Here is a 23574-nt window from a genome sequence, read left to right as displayed (position 1 = left end):
TATTATGTTATTATTATTAAATAAAAATAAAAATTATTGTTATTTATATTATCTTAAAAAATATTATTGAATAAAAAAACTTAAAAATTAAAGTTGAATACAAATAAATTAAAAAGAATTAAAAAACTGAAAATAAAATAGTAAAAATTATTTAAATTAAAATGACCTGATATACTAAAGAATAATATAAGAACAAATCAAACTTTATAATCAATCTGAAAATTAATAAAAAAATATATCAACTATCTATAAAAAAAATTCAACTATGGTTATAATATTCATCACATCAATCTAGAAACAATTTTTTAACCATAACTATTTGTACATACATTAATTAGTCCTTGTAATTTATTTATTTTTTAAAAAAAAGAAATTTTGTTTACAATTTTATAATCCCGTGTTTACAGAATCTATGGGTACGTAGTCCATATTTACATAATGTATAACTTATTTAACATCCTTTAACTTTAATTCTTTTGTCTATTTAGTATAAAAAGGAAAGTAAACATTGTAATCCATTTAACAAATTTCATATTTTTAATGAATAATGTTTTGATCACTTGTTTAAAACATATTAAATACATTATTTGTTTATTGTATTATTAGAATTATGTGTGAAAACTACTTTATTAATATAAACTTTAACCTAATAAAAATTGTAGCTTACTAATTTTTTTAGTGATCACTAAAATATGTAAACAGTTCTTAGTTCTTACTTTAATAGAAAATACAATCATAATTTCTCATGAATTTATAGTCAACTAGTAGAGGTAATAGAACTGTCTATTTACGCATTTATTATTATATATGGAGATAAGTTAATGTGTGTAAGATTGTCAATATCAGAGGACTGAGGAGTTGTAATAGATTTAAACACTTTAAAAAAATTAATTATGATTTATTAATTTTTTATGTATTTAAATATTATAAAACTTATAATAGATTATTAGTATAGTTATTCTATCTCCACATAAAAAATTTTAAAAATATTTTAATACAATAAATTCAAGTTCCTTAAATTTTTTCCTTACACTATGTTCAAACTCCTCTTCAATAACTATTTTTTTTTCTGTCATTGTGTGGCAATAATTTACATAAAACATATGATATGATAAATAAATATAATGATTGATTGTTTCAATAAATAGTTTAATTGACAATTCTATTTTGTCTTTTAGGTGTATAAGTTGACAGGAATTGATAAAAAAAAATTAACTGAAAAATGTTCTCATTAATTTGTATACTCATTGACCAAAATAAAATTTTAATTAGATCTTCATTCTTAATCCAAAAATAAATAGTTCCCTTTTTTGATATTAATTCAAACTTTAAGAAATATATTAACTGATTTTTTTTTTTAACTATATTATATAGATATATTATCGACAGTATTATTAATTTGACTAACATAATTAATGTGTATTTGCACGGTAAGGTTATAAAAATAATATTATTTAAATTTAATTAATTCTAATTTATAAAAATTGAATTAATCCAAATTCAAATTCAACGTTAACATATATTTTTAAATATATCAAATATTTAAAGTTACATAATAATTTGTTTTGAAATCTATTTTTTCTTTATATAAAGAAAGCTTAAACATTGGGGAGAAAGAAGATTAATTTCAATAAAATATATTCAAATATTAAGTTTTGATCAAATTAATAATTAAATTATATAAATTTTTACTCGGGTAGAACATTATTTATAATTGTTACGATTATTTAAAATTTAAATACTGAATATCCCTTAACCAACTTATTTATGTTGTTTTTAGATTTATATTGATTTTAATTACTTAAAACTAAATTTAGAAAATATTGACTTTTATCAAAAAAATTTTAAAAAAAATCTTAAATATAATTAAACATAAAAAATAAAACACTAATATTATTATAATAGATAAATAGACAAATCTTTAAAATTATTATATATAATTAAATTAAATAATATGTGATAATTGATATTTCTCTTCAAATTTTACATCAATTTTAAAATTTATCTTTTATGTATATATAGTGTTTTATTTTTTTTTTTATAATGACAAATAAGTATATCACTTTAAAACTTAATATATTTAGTTAAATTTATTTATAATTCTTTATAGTTTAAATAAATTTTTATTAATTTATTTTTTAAGTTTTTTTTTTGTTTTTTCTTAATTTATTTGTGTAAAACTCTTTTTTATTTTAGTCTTTTGATTTAATAATATATTTTTAAAATAATATAATTATTATATTTTTTTTAAAAATTAACATTAATTGTTATTTTTAATTATTAATAATAATTTTATAATATTTTATATAAAAAAATATACATATAAGATAATATTATATATTAAAATAACAAATATTTATCAATTAAGTATAATATGTCAAAATTTAATTCTACATAATGTCAAAATTTAATGTTCAATACACTTTTTATTAGAGTTATTATTTAATATATATATTATTTATTTATTATTTTTTTAATATATTTTTTATGTACATATATAATTAATTAATATTGAAAAGACAAAAAAATATTATATTCAATATAATGATTGTTTATTTAAATATTATTAAATTAATTTAAAATATAATTTTACTTAATAATTTTTTATAAAAAATATATTAATAATGTTTAAAAATAAATTTAAAATTTTGTTTTAAAAATTACTAATATTACTTTTCTTAAATATTAATATTAAACCTTTTTTTGAAAAAAAATAACATTTAACATTTTTTACCCGACTTTCTTGTTTTATTTTGATTAACTAATTATCTAATTTCACATTTATCTACTAATTAATTGACCTCTGATTTTAGTGTCCTTACTTCGATCAAACTAACTCATCTCATTCAAATATTTTAATCACAAATATCATTTTTTTCAATAGACATCTCTTATTATTAATTTCATTCACATACTTTGATTAGTTTTATATCCAACTATCTCAACATTATAAAACTCTTTGATCCTCATTTTGGAAAATCAACCATCTTTTCATCATCGACATTTACTCTCATTTCGGTCAATCAATAATCTCATTCACATATTTTTAATTATTAATATAATTTGTTCTCCAATGGACCTCTTATTACTAATTTCATAAACTCATTTTGGTCAACCTACAATTTCATCTCATTTTTCACCAATCTAATCGGTATCTTATCTTGTAACCTCACTTTCACTACGGTCAAACCAACAATCTCATTCACATTTTAACCACCAATATTTTTTGTTCTCAATGAACCTCTCATATTACTAATTTTGTGACCTCATTTCGAGCATTATCTAGTGACATTACTTTCACTCATGTCAAAACCAACTCATCTCATTCACATATTTTAACCGCTAAAAATATCATTTTCTTCAATGGACCTTTCATATTATTAATCTCGTAACATCACTCCGAGCATTCTTTGAACTCAATCATCTCAACATTACCATCTTTTACCCTCATTTTGGCAAACTAACCATCTCTCGTCATCATCGACTTTACGATATCATTTGCATATTTGTAACCACCAATATCATTTGTTTTTCAATGGACCTCTTATTACTAATTTCGTTACTTCATTTCAGCCAATCAATCATCTCATTACATTTTCACCAATACAATCACCTCTTATCTCGTGATTTCACTTTCACTTTGATCAAACCACAAAAATTTCATTCACATATTTTAACCAACAATAATTTTGTTTTCAATAGACTTTTTATACTTACTAATCTCGTGACTTCACTTCGAGCATTTTGTACTCAACCATTTCAGTATTACCAAACAACATTTACCCTCACTTTGACAAATCAACTATATAGTCATCACCAATATCTTACCATCTTACCCTCACTTCACTTAGTTTATTCATGTCACTTTGATCAAGAAATTATCTCATCCACATATTTAAGCATCACATATTCTTAATTGACACATTACCAATTTCCGTGACTTATTTCAGTAAATCAATTATCTCATTTATATATTTATATAAAATTTTATCATTGTTTTAAATTTGTACCTATCGGGATTCAAACATTGATTTTTATAATTTATTGTGAACACTTTAACCATTAAATATTTTAGACGGTAGATTTATATTTATAATTTTATGTATAAATATATAATTAATATAACTAATAATTTAAAATAAATCACTCAACTCAATACAATTTTTTTATTCTAATAATCATTTTCACTTCCCCTTTTTTAAGTTGACATGATTTTAATATGCACATCATTTTCGAATAGAGTTACAAATCATACCATTTCTAAAATACAATAAAAATGAATTTACCAACATTATATCTTTTCAAGACCAACATTCACATTAAAAATAAACTTTAACCTTAACATAAAAATAAAAAAATTAACTAAAGAAAAATTAAATGTTAGAGGTAGATAGTTGGTATGGTTGTAAAATAAATCATTTAGTTGATTTTTAAATATAAATGACAAATACTTATTAGTTTGTTAAAACGTTACATATATAATTATAGGGTTTAAGTCTTACCTATATCAATTTTAATAACATATTTTTTTAATTACTCACTTCAAATTTTGAGAGTTTACCACCACCAACATAATTTCTATTACTCTTTTATATATCTCTTATATATATATATATATATATATATATATATATATATATATATATATATATATATATATATATATATATATATATATATATCTTTTATATATATATATATATATATATATATATCTTTTATATATATATAATAATAATAATAATAATAATAATAATAATAATAATTAATAATAAGTGTAAAAGAATGAATCTTACTACTTTAGAAATTTTGAGAATCCGAGAATACATTAACCCAAATTATATGCAATGCTAAGTTAATTGCTTCATATTTATTTCATTACAAAATTCATAAGCAGATGCGTCGTCTTCATCAACAATCAAAGCTCTCTTTCTCTCTCGTCAATCGCCGGCAATCACCTTCCTGGAAATCCGACACGTACGATGGAATACAGGTCATCTCTATCTGTTCACACGTCAATCCAATAGCAATAGTTTATGCCGATAATATCAAACATTCTTAATTTAGATTTGTACATGTGTTCCAAATAATAATACATATTTGAATTGTTCAAAAATATCTGTACAACTACCGTGTCAACTTAAGAGATCAAGATGTCACGAGTTTAAGTTAGTTCTCTTCTAATTTAAAAAAAAAAAATAACACAGGTGTTGAATGAGTAAGATGTGTCTCATCGATCGTTTAAAATTGTGTATATTCAGCGGTAACTTGTATATATATCAAGATTGCTTGTTTGTTGATGTTGATGATAATGGATGAATTTAGAATTTATATTCTATTCAATGTATCTGATGGCTAATATGAATGAGTTGTTGTTTTAACTTGTAACCACTTACAGATTGATTGAATAGTACTAGTAGTAGTAAGTAGTGATGGGATCATCAGGTGGCATTGAAGAGGCCACCCGGAGGAGGGGGTGCTCTTGCACAGCAGGCGCTTTTTTCCCGGAGGAGTCTTTCGAGAGTTTGGAAAATTATGGCAGGGCGTTGAAGGAGACACCGAGTCGTCTCATGAACCGGGTTCTGACTCGGGCTCTGGAGTCGGACGAGTTGGAGTCCAAGGCACGAAGCAACAATGACATGAAGCGTACACTGACGTGGTGGGATCTGATTTGGTTCGGTATGGGATCAGTTATAGGGTCTGGTGTCTTCGTCCTAGCCGGCCTTGAAGCGAAGCGTGATGCAGGGCCAGCCGTGGTACTATCCTACGCAGTCTCAGGGTATTCTGCGCTGTTAGCCGTATTCTGCTATACTGAGTTTGCCGTTGAGATTCCTGTAGCAGGTGGTTCATTCGCTTACTTGAGGGTCGAGCTGGGGGATTTCGTTGCTTTCATTGCTGCCGGCAACATCCTGTTCGAGTATATAATCGGCGGAGCTGCGGTGGCTAGGTCTTGGACGTCCTACTTCGCCACCCTCTGCAATCACAGCGGAAAAGAGTTCCGAATCCATGCCCCACACCTGAGTGAAGGGTACAACTACCTTGACCCGATTTCAATCGGGGTTATCATAATCCTGACCATCATAGCAGTGAAGAGCACCAAGGGGACATCCCGTCTCAATTACGTGGCCTCCATCGTCCACGTAATCGTGATCTTGTTCATCATCATAGCTGGATTTGCAAAAGGTGACATCAACAATTACGCACCGTTTGCCCCCAATGGTCCCCGTGGAATCTTCAAGGCCTCTGCGGTCCTGTTCTTCGCGTACGTTGGATTCGATGCAGTCCCGACATTAGCTGAGGAGACGAAGAACCCAGGTAAGGACATCCCCATAGGACTTTTGGGGTCGATGGTGATCACGACTACTATCTATTGCTTGATGGCAGTCGCCCTCTGCTTAATGCAGCCAAACCAGTTGATAGACGAAGATGCGCCTTTCTCTGTGGCATTCTCTGCCGTTGGATGGGACTGGGCCAAGTACCTGGTGTCTCTTGGGGCTTTGAAGGGGATGACATCGGTACTTCTAGTTGGGGCAGTTGGTCAAGCCCGTTACCTAACCCACATTGCCAGAACCCACATGTTGCCTCCTTGGTTTGCACAAGTTGATGCCAAAACAGGGACACCTGTTAACGCTACAATTACAATGATGGCTGCAACTGCACTTATCGCTTTCTTCACAAACCTTGACATCCTCTCAAATCTCATGTCCATCTCCACTCTCTTCATCTTCATTATGGTGGCCGTGGCCCTTCTTGTTCGTCGCTACTATGTGACGGGAGTCACATCCCCATCTGACCGTAACAAGCTGGTGTTGTTCTTAACCTTGATCCTTGGCTCCTCCGTGGGGATTTCCATCTACTGGGGACTAAACCAGCGAGGATGGGTTGGTTACTGCATATTTTGCTTGATGTGGTTTTTGGGAACACTAGGACTGAGAGTGATGGTCCCGCAAGCAGCCAGGGAAACCACCAAGCTATGGAGGGTACCTCTTGTTCCATGGCTTCCATCTACATCGATCGCAATCAATGTCTTTCTCCTCGGCTCTATTGATAAAGACTCTTTCATTAGGTTTTTTATTTGGACAGCGGCCCTTCTCCTCTATTACTTCTTCTTCGGACTCCACGCATCTTACGACATTGCAAAAGATCAAGATCAGATCTTGAAAACACCGGATTCTACTCCTCTTCCTCATGATCAGGGCAAAGCAGTAGAGATGAATATTAATTCGACTGATTTTTAGGGTCTTCAATATATAAAGTCTAGAAGTTTCAAATTTGTTTATTAAGTTAAAATTTTATTTATATATAAAAAGTTCACAAAATTAGACAAATTTATTAATGTAACGGAAAAAAAGTTAGGCGTTAATTTTTTTTATGGCGTGTAATTTTATTTTATTTTATAAATCCACGTCAGCCAGTTTTTAATCTAAATCATCCGAATTGAATTGAAAATAATTTTTCAATAATTTAAACTCCAATTTATGTCTCTTTCTCTAATTTTACATTCAATCACCTTTTCCATTTCCTCTTACTCATCTCCCTCACCCCTTCTTCAAACATTCCCCAATTCATCTACCACTTTAAAATAAATAATCAAAAGAGATAAGATGTGAATAAGACTACGAAGATGAAATAAAGAGATAAAACAATGAAATAAAAAACATATTTAACCTCTAACAATCTAAAAGAGATGGTATACCATTTAGATTTTGAGTACTCTTGTTCTTATTTGGAATAGAAGTTGTTTCTGATCTCTTAATCGAATAATATAATGTTTAAAATGACGATGAAAAAGAAGTAACATGTTCTTCCAGATCAATTCCACATGCAGTAATTTTACCTTTCATATTTCCGTCGTCGCCCGTCGAGGAAGATGAAACCATGTACGAATTAGAAGAGTTAGACGATAACTAGCCAACATGAATCCACTAAATATTCCACCGCATTTTACTCTTTCCTTATGTCTGGACCTCGATTTTGTTTTAACTTCTCTATGTGATTCAACTCGCCAGAGTGCACAGTCCCAAAAACCAGTAGACAATCGTTCGAAGAAATCATCGGAAAATTCTGGCTACCGCATCCCACCAATCTAGATCTAAATCTCGACACTTTCGAATCTTCCAATCAACGGAGTCCAATCTGGACTCTCGTTCTCCTCCATCACTTTAAAAATGTCCATCCTCTTGCGTCATCGGTAACAATGGAGTTAGACGGAGAACACAATGGGACAACTAATTATTCTTTATTTCTAATTTCAGATTGAAAACGATAATTTGAATTAAAAAATTATAAATTTAATAGTTGGCAGCTAACCTGGGTTAAAATAAAAAATTAATAATTACCGAGCTCTAAAATAGTTAAAGCTATTAATCTTTTTCTGTTAAATTAAATAAATTTGACATACTTTGTCAAGTTTATATACATAAATAAAATTTTACAACTTAATAAACAAATTTGAAACATTCGTCCAACTTTATACACAAAATTGACATTTATCCCAAATAGTGTTGGGTTGATATCAAATTTCAAATGTTGTATGTACATGTCATATTTATTTTTATTTTTTTTAATGATCATTCAATAAAAAAAAATTTTTAAGCCAATGAAAAAAAAGTGTAAAATGATAGAACATGAAAAAGGAAAAACTTACAAACCCAAATACCCAATATGGGATAGTTTAATTTGCTCTCTCAAATATATATTTGAATTATTATTATTATTATTGAATGAAGAGGTTATTTACATTATTATTATTATTAAATTTAATTCTTAACCACTGATAAATTTAATTTTAAAATACATCGGGTTTGGGTTATTCTCTATGAGTTATTCATTTATTTGTATAATTAACATGTTGTTATTGTAAAATACGTCAATATTAAATTCATTTGAATAACCTAACCAGATTCAACAACATAAAAATTGTCAGTATTAGATACTAAACAAGTTATCGAGATTTTTAAAGTATTTTATAATATATTTTTTTATTCTTTTTTTGAATTAAGGTGTTTAATAATAAAAATAGAAAAATCCGACTAATATAAATGTATTTATGTTAATTTTAAATTAAAAATTAATATTAAAAATTTTATTATAATAAAAATGAGTTACAATAGATCAATGACGGTAAAACTTAACATCTCACCAATTGTCCATCATATATTAATTATTGTGAAAATTTGTTTAATATTTTCAAATAAAAGATAAATAAATAGGTCGTCTATTATGTTTTTTTCTTAATTATGCCTCTCAAACACATCACGCGATTTTTTACTATTAGATAATAGTAAACATGTTATTTAAAAGTATAACCTGACTTATATGGTTATATCACCAAATAATTATCAATAACCACTTACACAATTTTAAAATAAAAGATAAATAAAAATGTCTCACTCTCAGTACAATTGTCTTAAATACACTCTTAAGCACAATAATTTTCATAAAAATCATAAAGTTTATTATTTAAAAGTATAACATGAGTTATATACTATAAATATTAGAACATTAGCAACTCATTAGAGTCTCAAGTGATAAGAGTTTTCATAATTAGGGTGTCATTGCTAGCTGAACACTATAGAGATAATTTGTACTTAAATTTATAATTTATGTATAAATATATTTTGTAAATATATTTTTCACTCGTTGGTTGATGAGTATATATTGACCACAAATTATCTATATTCATTTACCCTCATAAAGATCCAAATCATGTTTTGGTTTTTCATTCACCATTAACAATCTAACACACCAATTTATTTATTTTGATTTTTCAATTAAAATAATAAAATTTTACAGAAAAAGTTGATATATCTCACAAAATAATACTCACTCTATATGAATATGTTTAATTCATTTCAAATGTAAAAAGACTATTTATCTAATCACCCCATGTCAAATTCAAATTCACATTAGGAGTAGACTTACAGTAAACTGATTTATTTTATTTCATCCATATTAAATTCAAACTAAATTTATTATATCCATAATATAAATATAATTTTATTAATTATTATAGATTGAGTATAGATCGAAATGGATATGATAATCCCCAGAAATCTCTTGTCCCGAAAAAGTTTGAGGTTCGAAAAATTTCAATCTCAGTTTATTTATCAAGAAATATTTTAATAAAATATTATTTTTATAAAAAAAATTTAAAAAAATGTTTCGATATTTTAAATTAATTATAACAATATTTACTTAAAAGGTTATTTATTTGATGAAAGTGACGACAATTGATTTTCAATTTAAAATCAATAAAACGTTTTGTATACATATATAAACGTATATTTGACTAGAGATTCTTTTAAGTTCGGTGTTTGATCATACTCGAGAAAGAGTTTTCGCACTATATCCTCTGTATCCGTTAAAAACAGTCTCTACTATATAAAATCTTGGCTTTTCAAAAATTAGTTTTATTACATTTTATTTTACCAATTATTCTTCAAGTCCTAAACATGCACATGTTTTTCTTGCATTTAAAATTATAGAATAATATTTTAATGCTGATAACTACGATTGATGTTGATGATTTTTTAAGAAAGTACTTGCAAAATATCAATTTAAGACATTAGAATTTAAAAATAAATTTCAAACATGCCCTTATCAATATATTTTTTAAGAAATTATTTTTAAAATATTTTAGAATTGTTTTTCAAATTTTTAAAAAATGGTTTGGGCTCTTAATTAATTAAATCAATTTAAAATATTTAAATCCTAACCAATCAGGCCCTAGGACCAGTCCTCTCGGTCACGGGCATTGAACTTTTGGTTGAGTGCGAGGAATCCTCAGTTCAGGCTAAGATCCCTCGGTCGGTTGTAAGGAAGCCCTCGGTCGGGGCTAGAAATCCTTGGTCGAAAACTATGTCGGGCTTGTTTTCTCGGTCGAAAATCAAGCCCAAGCTAAAAATCCTTCGGTCAAGTCCGAGTTCTCTCGGTCGGGTGCAGGGGAGGGTTCGATTTTCTTGGTCGGAAATCGAACCCATGTCAAAACCTCGGTCGGACATCAAGAACATCAAACTACAAGTTTGATGATTTGACCAGTGCCCTTAACATTCGATCCAAAGGCGTCGGGAGCTTCGTCTAGTCAGAATGATCATTTTTAACATTAATCCGATGTATCATTCGATTGGGATGATTTCCTATTAGATTCAATAGTTTTTTTTGACACAAATCATGTTTTTTATTTTTAAGGTTTAATAGAGTATAAGAAGCTTGTCAGTAGCTTCCTTATATCTTATAGTGAACTGTAGAACACTCTTGAACTATTTTAGTAGTTTTGTGATTACCTAGAATTGAGCTTTAAAGCCTTATTCAAAATTTCGATTTTTTCAAGAAAAGTCTGAAAATTTAAATGGTGGCTTTTGTATGGAGTGGATTGAGAGCTTGAGATTTTGATCATTACCTAAGGGGTATTTATTGTCTCCTTAGGTCGGTTGATTGATCAAGTGGATCAAATTTTAGACAAAACGTCATTAATGGCTTTTGTCTGTTCTTCATCCAACTTGATCATCCAAGTGATGATGAAGCCTATGATCTTAGATGAAATAATCACCGTGTTAGGGTGATCATTTCAGCCTTTGAATTAGCCGATTTAGTTGAGTATTAGTCTAGTTCCACTTTTGAAAAATTAAAAGTTTTGGTCGATAATTGTTGTTCGTCTCAAGGAAGAAGACAAATCAGAGCGAAACGACGTTATTTCATGTTGAAATGTGAACGCTTGGGCGTTATATTCGCACTCTGTTGCGTATGGGCATTCCGTCAGCATTCAGGCTAACAGTTCTAAGGCGCACGTTATTTGTTCCGCTACTTCGCGAACGCGATTTTCCTCAGTTGGAGTGGATGACGTAGTTAGCTGATGGGCATTGGATGAGATCACAGTGCTCATCTGATAGTTGTAGGGTCTATATTGCACTGAATTCTCCTGATTTCGGCTACAACATATCACTATATTTTTCAGCCTTTGGGCTTTGTTGAAATTAATTTTTCTTTCATCCATTTGACTTTGTTTTCAACCTATAAATATACAAAATATTTTAAATAGACATAATATTTGTTTTGTCTATTTATTTTATTTTTATTTTTTATATTTTTGAGGCTTTATAAATAGTTTATTTAGGATAAAATTGATACAATATTTACCCTAAATTATTTATTTTAATTTTTTTTACTCCTAGAAATTAATTTGAAATAAAATGAATACGACATTTATTTTAAATTATTTTATTTATGTTTTGGCCATTATTTAATTAATTGGGGTTTAATTACTAGAATAATTAATATTCCAATTAATTCTTTAATCATTCTTTGACCTTAATTTTAATTATTTTAAATTTATTTATTCAAAATAATTATTTTAAGATTTATAAATTAGGTAACTAAAATTTTAGTGCTTACAATATATATATGAGTAATGATAGAGAACGAGAATTTAGTGTCATAAATGGTGTCGGAAATGATATGATAACACATGATTAGACTTAAATTTAATAGAAGAAAACAATTTTATTTTTCAAGTTTAATCACGTGTTGCCACATCATTCCCGACACCATTCAAGACACTAAATTCCCTCTATATATATGTGTGTTTGTAATGTCCAGACAAGGCTTTTAAAAATATTTTTATGCGAAAGCATGTTTTTAATTTAAATTAATTTAAATATTTAATTAATTTAAAATAAGGTTTAATCCATTTGTTGTTAAATTGTTAAATTTTATTTAATAATTCAAATCTCATAACTTACTTTCTTGTCGAATCTCGTAAAAGAGATGAGAAACTGAAATGATAAATTTGATTATAAAAAAATTATTTAAAAAATGGTTGATTTTTTGATTTTTTAGAATCGCCACTTGATTTTTTTTTAAATCAAGAAAATATTTATTTACGTGTATAAATGTAAATTTAGAAATTCTTTTTTTAGTTCGTTGATGGGTGACACTCGAAAAAAAGTTTTCGCGTTATCCTATTTGTATGTGCTCATTAAATAAATGTCTTTAACTATTTTTAGAAAATTAGATTTTATATTTTTTTATCAAATTATTTTTTTTCAAATTCTAAACTTATATTTAGATTTTTACGTTTTAATTTTAAAATATTAAAATAAAAATAGATATCTTCTATCTTCTCTCTGTCAAGATTTTTAGAAAATGATACATAAAAATTATCAATTAAAGAATAGATTTAAAAATAAATCAAAATGAGTCTTTAATACAATATTTATTTTTTTAACTATTTAAAAAATATTTTAAAGGCATTTTATATACTTTTTAGATTTTTTAAAAATAGGCCCTTTAAATTATTAAAAACCCAAAAAAAATAATAAAAAGAAAATAAAACAAGCTTTAGGTTGGGCTGGACCTAACGCAGAATGGGCCAACGGTTCATCATGTGCGGTTTAGGAGTTACCTAGCCAGTTTGACACATTATGGACCGTGGTCAAGGCGGTATGGACGTTGGTCAACGCTGAGCGAGACACACGAGAGAGGGTTTGATAGGATCTAATAGGGTTTGTAATTACACTTTTATTTTTACAGGGGATTTCTTCCCGGCTTGCAAATAGGATCTGATAGGGTTTGTAATTGTTGGAGGAGGTACCGCTAAAGAAATGGAGAATCCGTTTGTTGAGCCCCCCGAGGATGACAAAACTATAGTAGTATACGATGAGACGAGTTATGATGTTAATGATGTCATTTGGGTATTTGAGGCAGTGGTTCGTTTGTCAGCATATTTGGATGAATATGGTGTTTCTGACACAAGCTTGTTTGAATCTATTGTTGTTTGTGATTTGCAGCATTTGTTTACTTAATTTGTAGACTTGTTTTATTGACAATACTAAATATTTGAATTTATAATTTGTTTCCTAAATTTGTGATTTCATATTTCACTTTTTGGTTCTTAGTAGTGTAGTTTGAAACAGTATTCATTTAATATATGAACAATGGAATGAGTTTTTAATATGAAATCTTTGAACCTGAAAGAATCATGTAAAGTAAAGTATACATGATTGATTAATCTACTATATACATGGCAATCTATGTAGCCAGCGCACCTAAATACTTTACAATGTCAATTAAATGTGAAGCGCTACTATAGGTTGAGGTTAAAGAAGCTCTGTTTAGTATTGATGGGAATAAAAGCCCGGGTCCTGATGGGTTTAATGCACAGTTCTTCAAAGATAATTGGTCGGTTGTGGGTAAAGATGTTACTGATGGGGTTCTGGAGTTTTTCAAAAACAGGAAGATGTTAAAGCAATGGAATACAGCGGTCCTAACCTTGATCCCCAAAACTGCGGTACCTGAGAAAGTACAAGATTTCAGACCAATTTCCTGCTGCAATGTGATTTATAAAATAATTTCCAAAATCATTTCTAAATGTTTTAAAAATGTTATAGGAAAAATAATAAATCTTAATCAATCTGCATTCATCCCCGGTAGGACAATCTCTCATAATATTATTCTCATGTAGAGCCTATTAAAAGGCTACGGGAAAAAGAAAATATCTCCGAGAGTGACTTTCAAAATAGATATCAAGAAAGCTTTTGACTCTGTTAGATGGGAAGCCATTCGAGACTTTCTGGTTGTTTCTGCTTTTCCTATGATTTTTATCGATTGGATTATGCAATGCGTTTTATCATCCTGCTTTGTTGTTAGCGTCAATGGAGTCCACAGAGGCTATTTCAAGGGTGAAAACGGGGTAAGGCAAGGGGACCCCCTCTCTTCTTACCTTTTCGTATCTATCATGGCGATCTTTGAGAGCATCTTCGCGATGTTCCGAAAGAATCGTCCATACATCTTTCACCCATTCTGTGAGGTAGAGGAGGTAACACATTTATGCTTTGCTGACGATTTGTTCATTCTAGCGCACGCGGACGTTGATTCCATTAAAACTATTAGGTCTGTACTAACGTTCTTTTCTGAGGTAACAGGTTTAACTATTAATGAAAGCAAAAGTGTGGCATTTTATGGAGGCGTGAAGGACGAAACAAAACAGGACATCTTCAACATCATGGGCATCAAGGAAGGCAGATTTCCCATAAGGTACTTAGGAATTCCGTTAACTGCGAAGCAGATCGAGATCTCACACTGTAAGCCGCTGATTGAAAAGGTAAAAAACACGATATCTGGCTGGGCAGCGAAAAAACTTTCTTATGCAGGGAGGATCGAACTTATCAAAACCGTGGTTATGGGCATAGTTGGCTATTGGGCGCAGCAAATGGTCATTCTGAAGAAGGTAATGAAGGAACTCGACACACTGATTAGAAATTTTATCTGGTGTAATAGTGGAAGAGGAGGAAAGAAAGTCAAATGGACCGCTCTCTGCAAACCGAAGGACGAGGGAGGCATTGACTTGAAGAACTGTATCGAGTGGAACAAGGCTCTAACCTTCAAGCATCTGTGGGCTTTGGAGCGTAATCAGGAGTCACTATGGATCAAATGGGTGCATACGAGATTTATGAAACACGAAACCAGCATCTGGACCTGCAAAATTCACGAAGGTATGAGCTGGTCTCTAAAAAAGATTCTTAAACTAAGAAGCGATATTGCAGATCTTTATGACATTCGACTAGGGGACGGGAAAGGCACTCTATTCTGGCACGACCCTTGGTTTGAAAACCAGCCTATCATCGACAAGGAGCAGTTTCAAAATACTCGTATTAGAAGGGACTGCGCAAAAGCGAAAATCAGAGACATCAAATACGGGAATTGGAACTTGCTATTGAGAAGAATTCCAGAAGGAAAGAGGATACTTGATCATATAAGTAACATACAACTACACGACAGACCGAATATTCATGAATGGAAAGCTGAGAACAATGGGAAGCTGGTATTGAAGAAAATATGGGAGGTAATCCGGGAAAAAGCACAGAAAGTAGAATGGGCTCCTCTTGTATGGTCAACAAAGATTATCCCTCGACACCAGTTCATCCTATGGCTCGCCTTCTAGGAAAGACTCAACACACGTGATCGTATCAGTAAGTATATGAGCATCTCGGACGCGGGCTGTCTTCTATGCATAGGAAATGAAGAAACCATAGATCACCTATTCGGGAGCTGTTGTATTGCTTCGGAGCTTTGAGACAGATTCTATAAAAGCCTAGAGCTGATCAGTTTCCCGTGCGAATGGAATGAAATCAAAGAAGCGGCACTACTCAAAGCCAAGAGAAATAGATTTGCAACAAGCGTGTTCAAGTGCGGCTTTGGAGCAGTGGTGTATAACATTTGGCAAGAACGGAATGCAATGGTATATGACAGAACCCGCAGGAGCATTGACGAGTTATGGAAAGATATTGTATCGTATTGCAGCGCCCTCGCGGGAACGTGGAGAGGAATTCCAAGCACGGAGCAGAACTGGAATATCTGCAGGAACTGGAATTTACCGTTTTTTAAACTCACTAGAATTGAAAGCATTGTAAACAGATAATTCATTTACGTTTTTAGCTTTTATTCAGAATGTTACGACTTCAAAATCATTCTAGGCCTGTCTAGAATGATCTCTTAAACTCGTGGTTTTTTTTCCCGTTTTTGGGAATTTTTAATGAAATGACGCTAAGTCGTTTTCCCAAAAAAAAAAAAATTGTGAAGCGCTATACATGTTTTTCAATTGTCAATATTTGTGAAGCAATCTTCACTATCTATCAAACTCTTAACGTCTATATGATCAAGCGCTTGACATTGATTAATATTAATTTATAATTATGTTATTCATTTTATTATTATAATAAAAAAAAAATATCAAGTCACCTCACCTCACCTAACACATATTTTCATTTAATGTTGTCATGCAGCCATACTGGCTAGCTTTGTATGATTTTTTCTCTCTCCGGTGAAGCAGTAGTTCGACTTTTCTTCGCCGGATTTCCATACTTCATGATTAATATCTGCAATAATCTATTTTCCTAAATTAAAATCTGAGAGTGACAATGATACGTTTCAATGTCATCTTCTTCTCAAGTTCTGTTAATAACATTTTGTTTGTTTTTTGAATACTTGACTAGAAATGTTCTGTTCTTGTTAATTATCAGGAAGGAATCTACATGAACGATAATGATAATCATGATTTGAGGTATACTTTTGTGTTTCTTTTCTTTAATACTATAAGCTGTTTCTATTCATATTGAAGTGAAGCGCTCTTCACTTATATTGCGCTGTAAATACTAGTGAAGTGAAACTCTCTTCAATTATATTGCGCTGTAAATACTAGTGAAGTGAAACGCTCTTCACTTATATTGCGCTGCAAATACTAGTGAAATGAAGCGCCTTTCACTTATATTGCGCTGTAAATACTAGTGAAATGAAGCGCTCTTCACTTATATTTTTATTCATTTTACAAGCATCTTTATATTTTTTTAGATCAATATTTATTTTCTCCATGTTCTATAATTGACCATCGAAGCTGCGAGTTGTCAATGTCAATTAAATTTCGATTAAAATGGCCAACCTTTGGAGGACATCGCAACCAACATGATTCCATATTTAGGCCGGGAACTTGAGAGGGAAGAAGATGCCTATGAATTCTATTTAGCATACTCTAAAATAATAAGGTTTGGTATAAGGCGCAGTTCAAAACATTCTATCAAAGATGGTTTATTATTGGATAGAGTTTTTTATTTTAGTGCATGGGGTCAACGGGGAAAAGACAAACGAGATGTTTATGTGAAACGTAGCCGTTCTGTAACGAGGTTCAGTTGTGAAGTAAAATTGAGGATAAAAAGGGCAGCAAATGGAAAGTTTGAAGTGGTAACTTTTATTAGTGCGCATTGTCATCTTCTTGCAGGTCTAAAGAAAACTCACATGTATAGATGCCATAGGAATATTTCTGCATCTGTAGGCTTACATATTAAGATGGCAACTCATGTGGAAATCCCTCCAAAGGCATCCCATGCTTTAATGGCCAAACAAATCGGTGGTAGAACAATCTTAGTTTTCTTCCTAATGATTACAAAAATTACTTGCGATCGAAAAGAACTAGAGACTGTAATTTTGGGGATATAAGGGGTGTATTATAGTATTTGAAGAAAAAACAATCAGACGATCCAGGTTTTTATAATGTTTTTCAATTTGATGTGGACGATTGATAACGAATATTTTTGTTGTGATTCCAACATGCGATCCGATTATTAATAATTCGGAGACATTGTTAGTTTCGACATGACCTACAAGAAGAATAAGGAAGGTCGTCAAATTGTGCTTTTTTAGGTGTGAATCATCACAAACAATCTATTATTTTTGGTACAGCTCTATTATACGATAAAACTGATATGACTTTTGAATGGTTGTTTGAGACTTTCACTATAGATATGCGTGGGAAAAAAATCTAAAACCATTCTTACAGATCAAGACGCGACAATGGCTAAGGCCTTAGCGTCTACATGGCCCGAAACAAATCATCGTCTTTATATTTGGCACATATTTCAAAATGTATCAATACATCTAAGCTCTATATTTCATAATTTCAGAGAATTTTCGAAGGATTTTTTTTTCATGTATATATGATTTTGATGAAGAGGTAGAGTTTCTTGAATATTGGTATCAAATGTTGACAAACTATGAGCTTGAAAACAACGACTGGTTGAAGCGTATGTTTTGCATTAGACGAAAGTGGGCATTAGTGTATGGATGACATATGTTTTGTGCTGATATGACTACAACACAGAGAAGTGAGAGCATGAAAAATTTGTTGAAAAAGTATTGCTCCTACAAACACAAGTTCTTCGAATTTTTTAAACACTTTGAAACACTAATTGACGAAAGAAGATATGATGTGTTAAAGGCTAATTTCAAATCAATTACCAGCAAACCAAGTCTAAACTATCCAATTTTGATCTTAAAGGATGCATGCAATGTTTACACTCTAGAGGTATTTAAGTGGTTTATGTCGCATGATTTTAGTGTAGAAATGTTAGAGGATGTCGACACACATAGAAAATATAAAGTAACCCCCCATACTAGGAGATACCCTCATACAGTTACAGTTCATAAGGATGATGATAATATCGAGTGTAGCTGTTGTAAATTTGAATTTGGAGGGATTTTATGTGCTCACATTCTAAAGATTTTCACGACGATTGACGTGTTGGAGATTCCTCCTGCGTTGATATTAAAGAGGTGATCAAGAACAATAAAAGATGGATATTTTGGAATTGATCCACTAGTGGACAATAATAATGTTGATCCGAGTGAGCTTCAAAACATAAGATACAGAGATTTGTGTGGCTTGTCCATGCATTTATTTACAAAGCAGCAGAAAGAGATGACACTTATAGGCATGTGAAAGAAATTATGCTTAGCTAGTGTACTAGAGAAGAATTCAAGAAAAAGAAAATCAACAAGAAAAACAAGCGAATCACCAATAAATCTGGTATGTAATTGCTCGCTTAACTACTTTAACAATAATTGGGTTATTATTCTTCATTTATTAACAACCTTTAAATTGTTATACCGGTCCAGCCATCAAATGCAATATCAACAACAACTGCTCAATTCTCAACTCCTCACGAAAGTTTCAGTATGGACGTCGATACTCCGTTCACTGTTCTTTTGTCATCTCAACTCTCGAATTCTAGTTTTATGTGAAAGCTAAAATATATTTATATGTAAATTTGATTTCACACCATGAATAAACTAGAATGTATGCATGGGGGTTGATTTAAAATAATGACCAAAGTAATGATAACTTATTGATCACTTCATGTCAACCGGAAATGAAGCATTCATCTACTCTCTACGTTTTTCTATGTAAAACCATAAACATTGTTAACGGAATGTAGAAATAACGTATGGAGCGAAGCTTACTTCACTCATGCGCCATGTAAAAGGGAATGTAGAGAGGCGGTGTCAAGAGAAACATACTTCGCCCAGGGTCCATGTAAAAGAGAATGTAGAGAAGCGGTATGGAGCGGAGATTCCTTCGCTTCAATTAGTTTTTATGCCTAGAGGTTCATGTAAAACCTCCAACACATCCATGTAAAGACATTTTAACTTTTATGTAAAAAAATTTATTCTACTATGTGAAATAAATTAATTAACAAAAAAATTATATTTAATAAAAAAAAAAATTTAAAAATTAATAATAATGAAGAGACACTTTTCAGTGAAACATACTTCGCTTCAGTGAAGCATACTTCGCTTCAATGAAGCATAAATCGCTTCAGTGAAGCATAAATTGCATCAATTAGTTTTTATGCCTAGTATCTACGGTATCGAGTGGACCAAATAGGGTGTTCCCCTGTATAGAAATGTAATACCATAAACACCAAAATGTAAAACCATGAGCATAGAGATTTAAAACAATACACACATTCATGTAAACTGTCAACTAAATTTATTTGAAAATTTGAATTTCACAATTTGTATACATTTTCAAATTCATCTACTGATCCATTTCATGCAGTCCTCCATGACATTGATCCTTATTTTGTTTAGATCTGACCCAATGATACCCCAAATATATAACATCCTTAAGGTCTTTATTTGTGTGCTCACTATTTTTTATTGTTGAAGCCACTTCTCCAACCCTTGATTTTACCCTCATATGTCTCCATGTATCTCATGCAGTAAACCCCGCAATCATTGAAATTCTTGCCATCCTTCCATGACAATTTTAAACATTTCATTTCCAAATTGGCGAACTTTGAACCAAAAACGGGGTCTACATGTCCATATATCGTTTAAGGAAGTCAGCCTGGTACATAATGAACAACATTATGTAATGTCAAATAACCCAAAATTATTTGCAAATGAACATGATGAAAAGCGAAGTTTAGTGTATTACTGAAATTAGAACCTTCTTATATCTATTCTCGAAGGGCGATTTTATCACCTCCCTCTTGTCAATTACTTGAATTTCCTTTTCTATGAAGTTATAGCAAACCAAGTAAAAATGGTCATCATGAATTATTGGGAAAAAATCTACAAATACAATTAAAACAAATAAGATTGCATAGAGGTGTACATGCTATTAAATGATATCACAACGACAGATTTACTTATAAGATCCGTATTAATGAGGTCTACTTTTTTCATGTTGAAATGCTTAGTTTTCTCATAGACCCTCAAATCGAATTTCTCGTTCATAATACTCCCCTCATTAGCATAATACTGTTTACAGCATAGTCTGTATTAAAACACTAATAAGATAATTGATAAACAGTAGTGTTAGTACAACTTACGGTGATCATGGTTGTAAAGAAAATCTAATTGTGTGTAGATTTTGATTTTCTCCTATAAATTACGTTCAACATATACGACCAAACATCAACAATTAGATTGTCTACCCACTGATCAACAACCAAGGTATGCATGTCTGCGCGCGTTAGGTGGAGAGTGAGTGTATCACTATAAAATAACATTCCACTACATAAAACAAGAAAACATGTTTCAGAATGAAGTAAAAAGTGCATTTTTTCAGTATAAATAAGAATGTAGAGGAAACATTATGTTTTTCTTGTCCTTTATCAAATACGAACCCCATAATTATCTTCTTATTGGTTGATATATCCTTGACATCCCTAAATATTTTATCGTCATAGGGGTATTCAATATTGGGGGCAATTTTAATCCTTCAAGCATTCTTTCATTTTTCATCCATCATTATATGGTAGACGAGGCAATGTAGGTTTAAGTGGCGGTGGTAGAATAGAGATGCATTATTCTTCAGTTTTTACCACCGACAAGAGAGGAGAGTTGTTGGTTTCGGTGGTGATTGCCTCGCTTAACCAATCGGTTTTCAAAATTTGGGGGTATTTTCTGCACAAATTTAAGGGCTTTCATGGTCTAAAAGTTGTTTCTTGAAAAACTTTGGTAGGAGAAATTTGGATCTTGTTGGCTTCGGTTGTGGGTGGAATGATGTTCTTGTTGGCTTCGGTTGTGGGAGTAATGATATTCTTTTTGGCTTAGGTTATGAGAGTAATGATGTTCTTGTTGGCTTCAGTTGTGGGAGTAATGATGTTCTTGTTGGCATCGGTTGTGAGAGTAATGATGCTCTTGTTGGCTTCAGTTGTAGGAGTAATGATGTTCTTGTTGGTTTCGGTTGTGGGAGGATGTTCTTGTTCTCTTGGTTGGTGATGTTTTGTCTGGTCTAAGCTCCTTGCTAAGCATTCCCTCATGATTGAATGGTAGTTTACGACCTTGAAAAAAGGCTCAAAAGCATATTGTACAAGTTCAATTGCGTTAATGTGGTGCATCTCATTTAGATATTTAGCACCTCGTGCCAATACTTTTGTAGCGACAGTAACAACCTTCTTCAAACATGATGCATGATTGGATGTATAGTCACTCCTAGAATGCTCATTCCGAAGCTGCACAGTCTGAGGCTTCACAATTTGGTCATTCGGAGGCTGCTCATTATGAGGCTTAATATTTTGGTCATGTGGAGGCTGTTCATTCATAAGTTTCTGATTTTGGTCATTCAGGGGCAGTTCAGTCTTAGTCTTGTCATCCTGAGCTTGTTCAAGTGGAGGCTGCTCATTCTTAGACTTCTAATTTTGATCATTTGGGACAGCTCAGTCTTAGGATTGTCATCCCCAGCTTGTTCTAGTGGAGGCTTCACATTTTGGTGATTCGGTGGCTGCTCATTTGGAATGGCTATGCAAGCAATGACCCTACCATGTCCAAACCCCCATGTGCAGCCTCATACCTAACCCTATCGTACATCTTCTGATCGTCCCAGCATCCCTAAATTGGGAAAGCCCTTGAGATCAAACTGTTTACCTTGTACTCAACGACCTGGTCCAAGTAGCACAACTGATACATTTGTATTAATAAATAAATTAATTTAAAGTAAATGAAAATTATTAACCTACAACATGTTGCAAATAAATTTTTACACTCACCAAAAGAAACGTTAGTGGTCCATAGAAATATGAGTTATTTTTTTCTTCCCACTTATAAGCACTTTCAACAAGTCCATCTAAAGTAAACTTGCACCAGTTGTAATCTTTAATTTTAGATACATCCTGTAGGGATTTTAAGATTTTGAATCTAGATAAAAAATAGAGAGGCTCAAATCATTTTACATGAAAGTCGAGTTGGCTTTACACCAAGACTAAATGATAAGAAGGTAGAAATTAAATTACATAGATGAATGCTAGGTAGTTTGGGTATACCTGCACTGTTGATTTTGCGAAGTCCATAAAAAATTGGATGCAACAAACACAACGAAGTCTATCTTGAAGTTACTATCTCCGATTGTATTTTGTAGAATTTTCTTCGGCATTATATGGGTAAAAGGACCTCCACTATTCTCGAATCCCCATCTCCTTCTCCACGCCCTGAGATTGTCCTTGTGCTCCTGGTCGTCCATACGTATTCCAACACACTCTACAATTTCTAATTCCCCTCTAGGGATGTTCAATACACATTGAACATCCTTTTCATCAATCTGAATCTCCTCTCCACTATTCAGGACGATGCTCCTCCTTCTGGTTTGAAGAGACTCACAATGCACCGGGAGAATTCCATCGGGCATTTTGATATAACTAGTGAAAGAAGTGAACCAAATCTTATGTCCCTCACAACATTCTTTTATTCTTCGGATAATCTGTTAACTAGGTAGTGAAGGCCCGATGGAGAGGTTCTACT

The 23574-nt window shown here is 31.2% G+C and overlaps 1 protein-coding gene across 1 annotated transcript; it reads left to right on the top strand.

The window, feature by feature from the left end:
- The first annotated feature begins 5432 nt into the window (after window positions 1-5432).
- Window positions 5433-7238, top strand: LOC124934772 (cationic amino acid transporter 1-like). The gene has a single exon (XM_047475279.1). The coding sequence runs from the start codon at window positions 5433-5435 to the stop codon at window positions 7236-7238; it is 1806 nt and encodes a 601-aa protein (XP_047331235.1).
- The last annotated feature ends 16336 nt before the right edge of the window (window positions 7239-23574 follow it).

The sequence above is a fragment of the Impatiens glandulifera genome, chromosome 1, assembly GCF_907164915.1.
Source record: "Impatiens glandulifera chromosome 1, dImpGla2.1, whole genome shotgun sequence".
In the NCBI taxonomy this organism is placed as follows: domain Eukaryota; kingdom Viridiplantae; phylum Streptophyta; class Magnoliopsida; order Ericales; family Balsaminaceae; genus Impatiens; species Impatiens glandulifera.
This window is presented reverse-complemented; position numbering and strand designations above follow the sequence as displayed.

Excerpts from the sequence above, each read along its gene's own strand:
- LOC124934772 (XM_047475279.1), top strand. The coding sequence starts at position 5,433 with ATGGGATCATCAGGTGGCATTGAAGAGGCCACCCGGAGGAGGGGGTGC.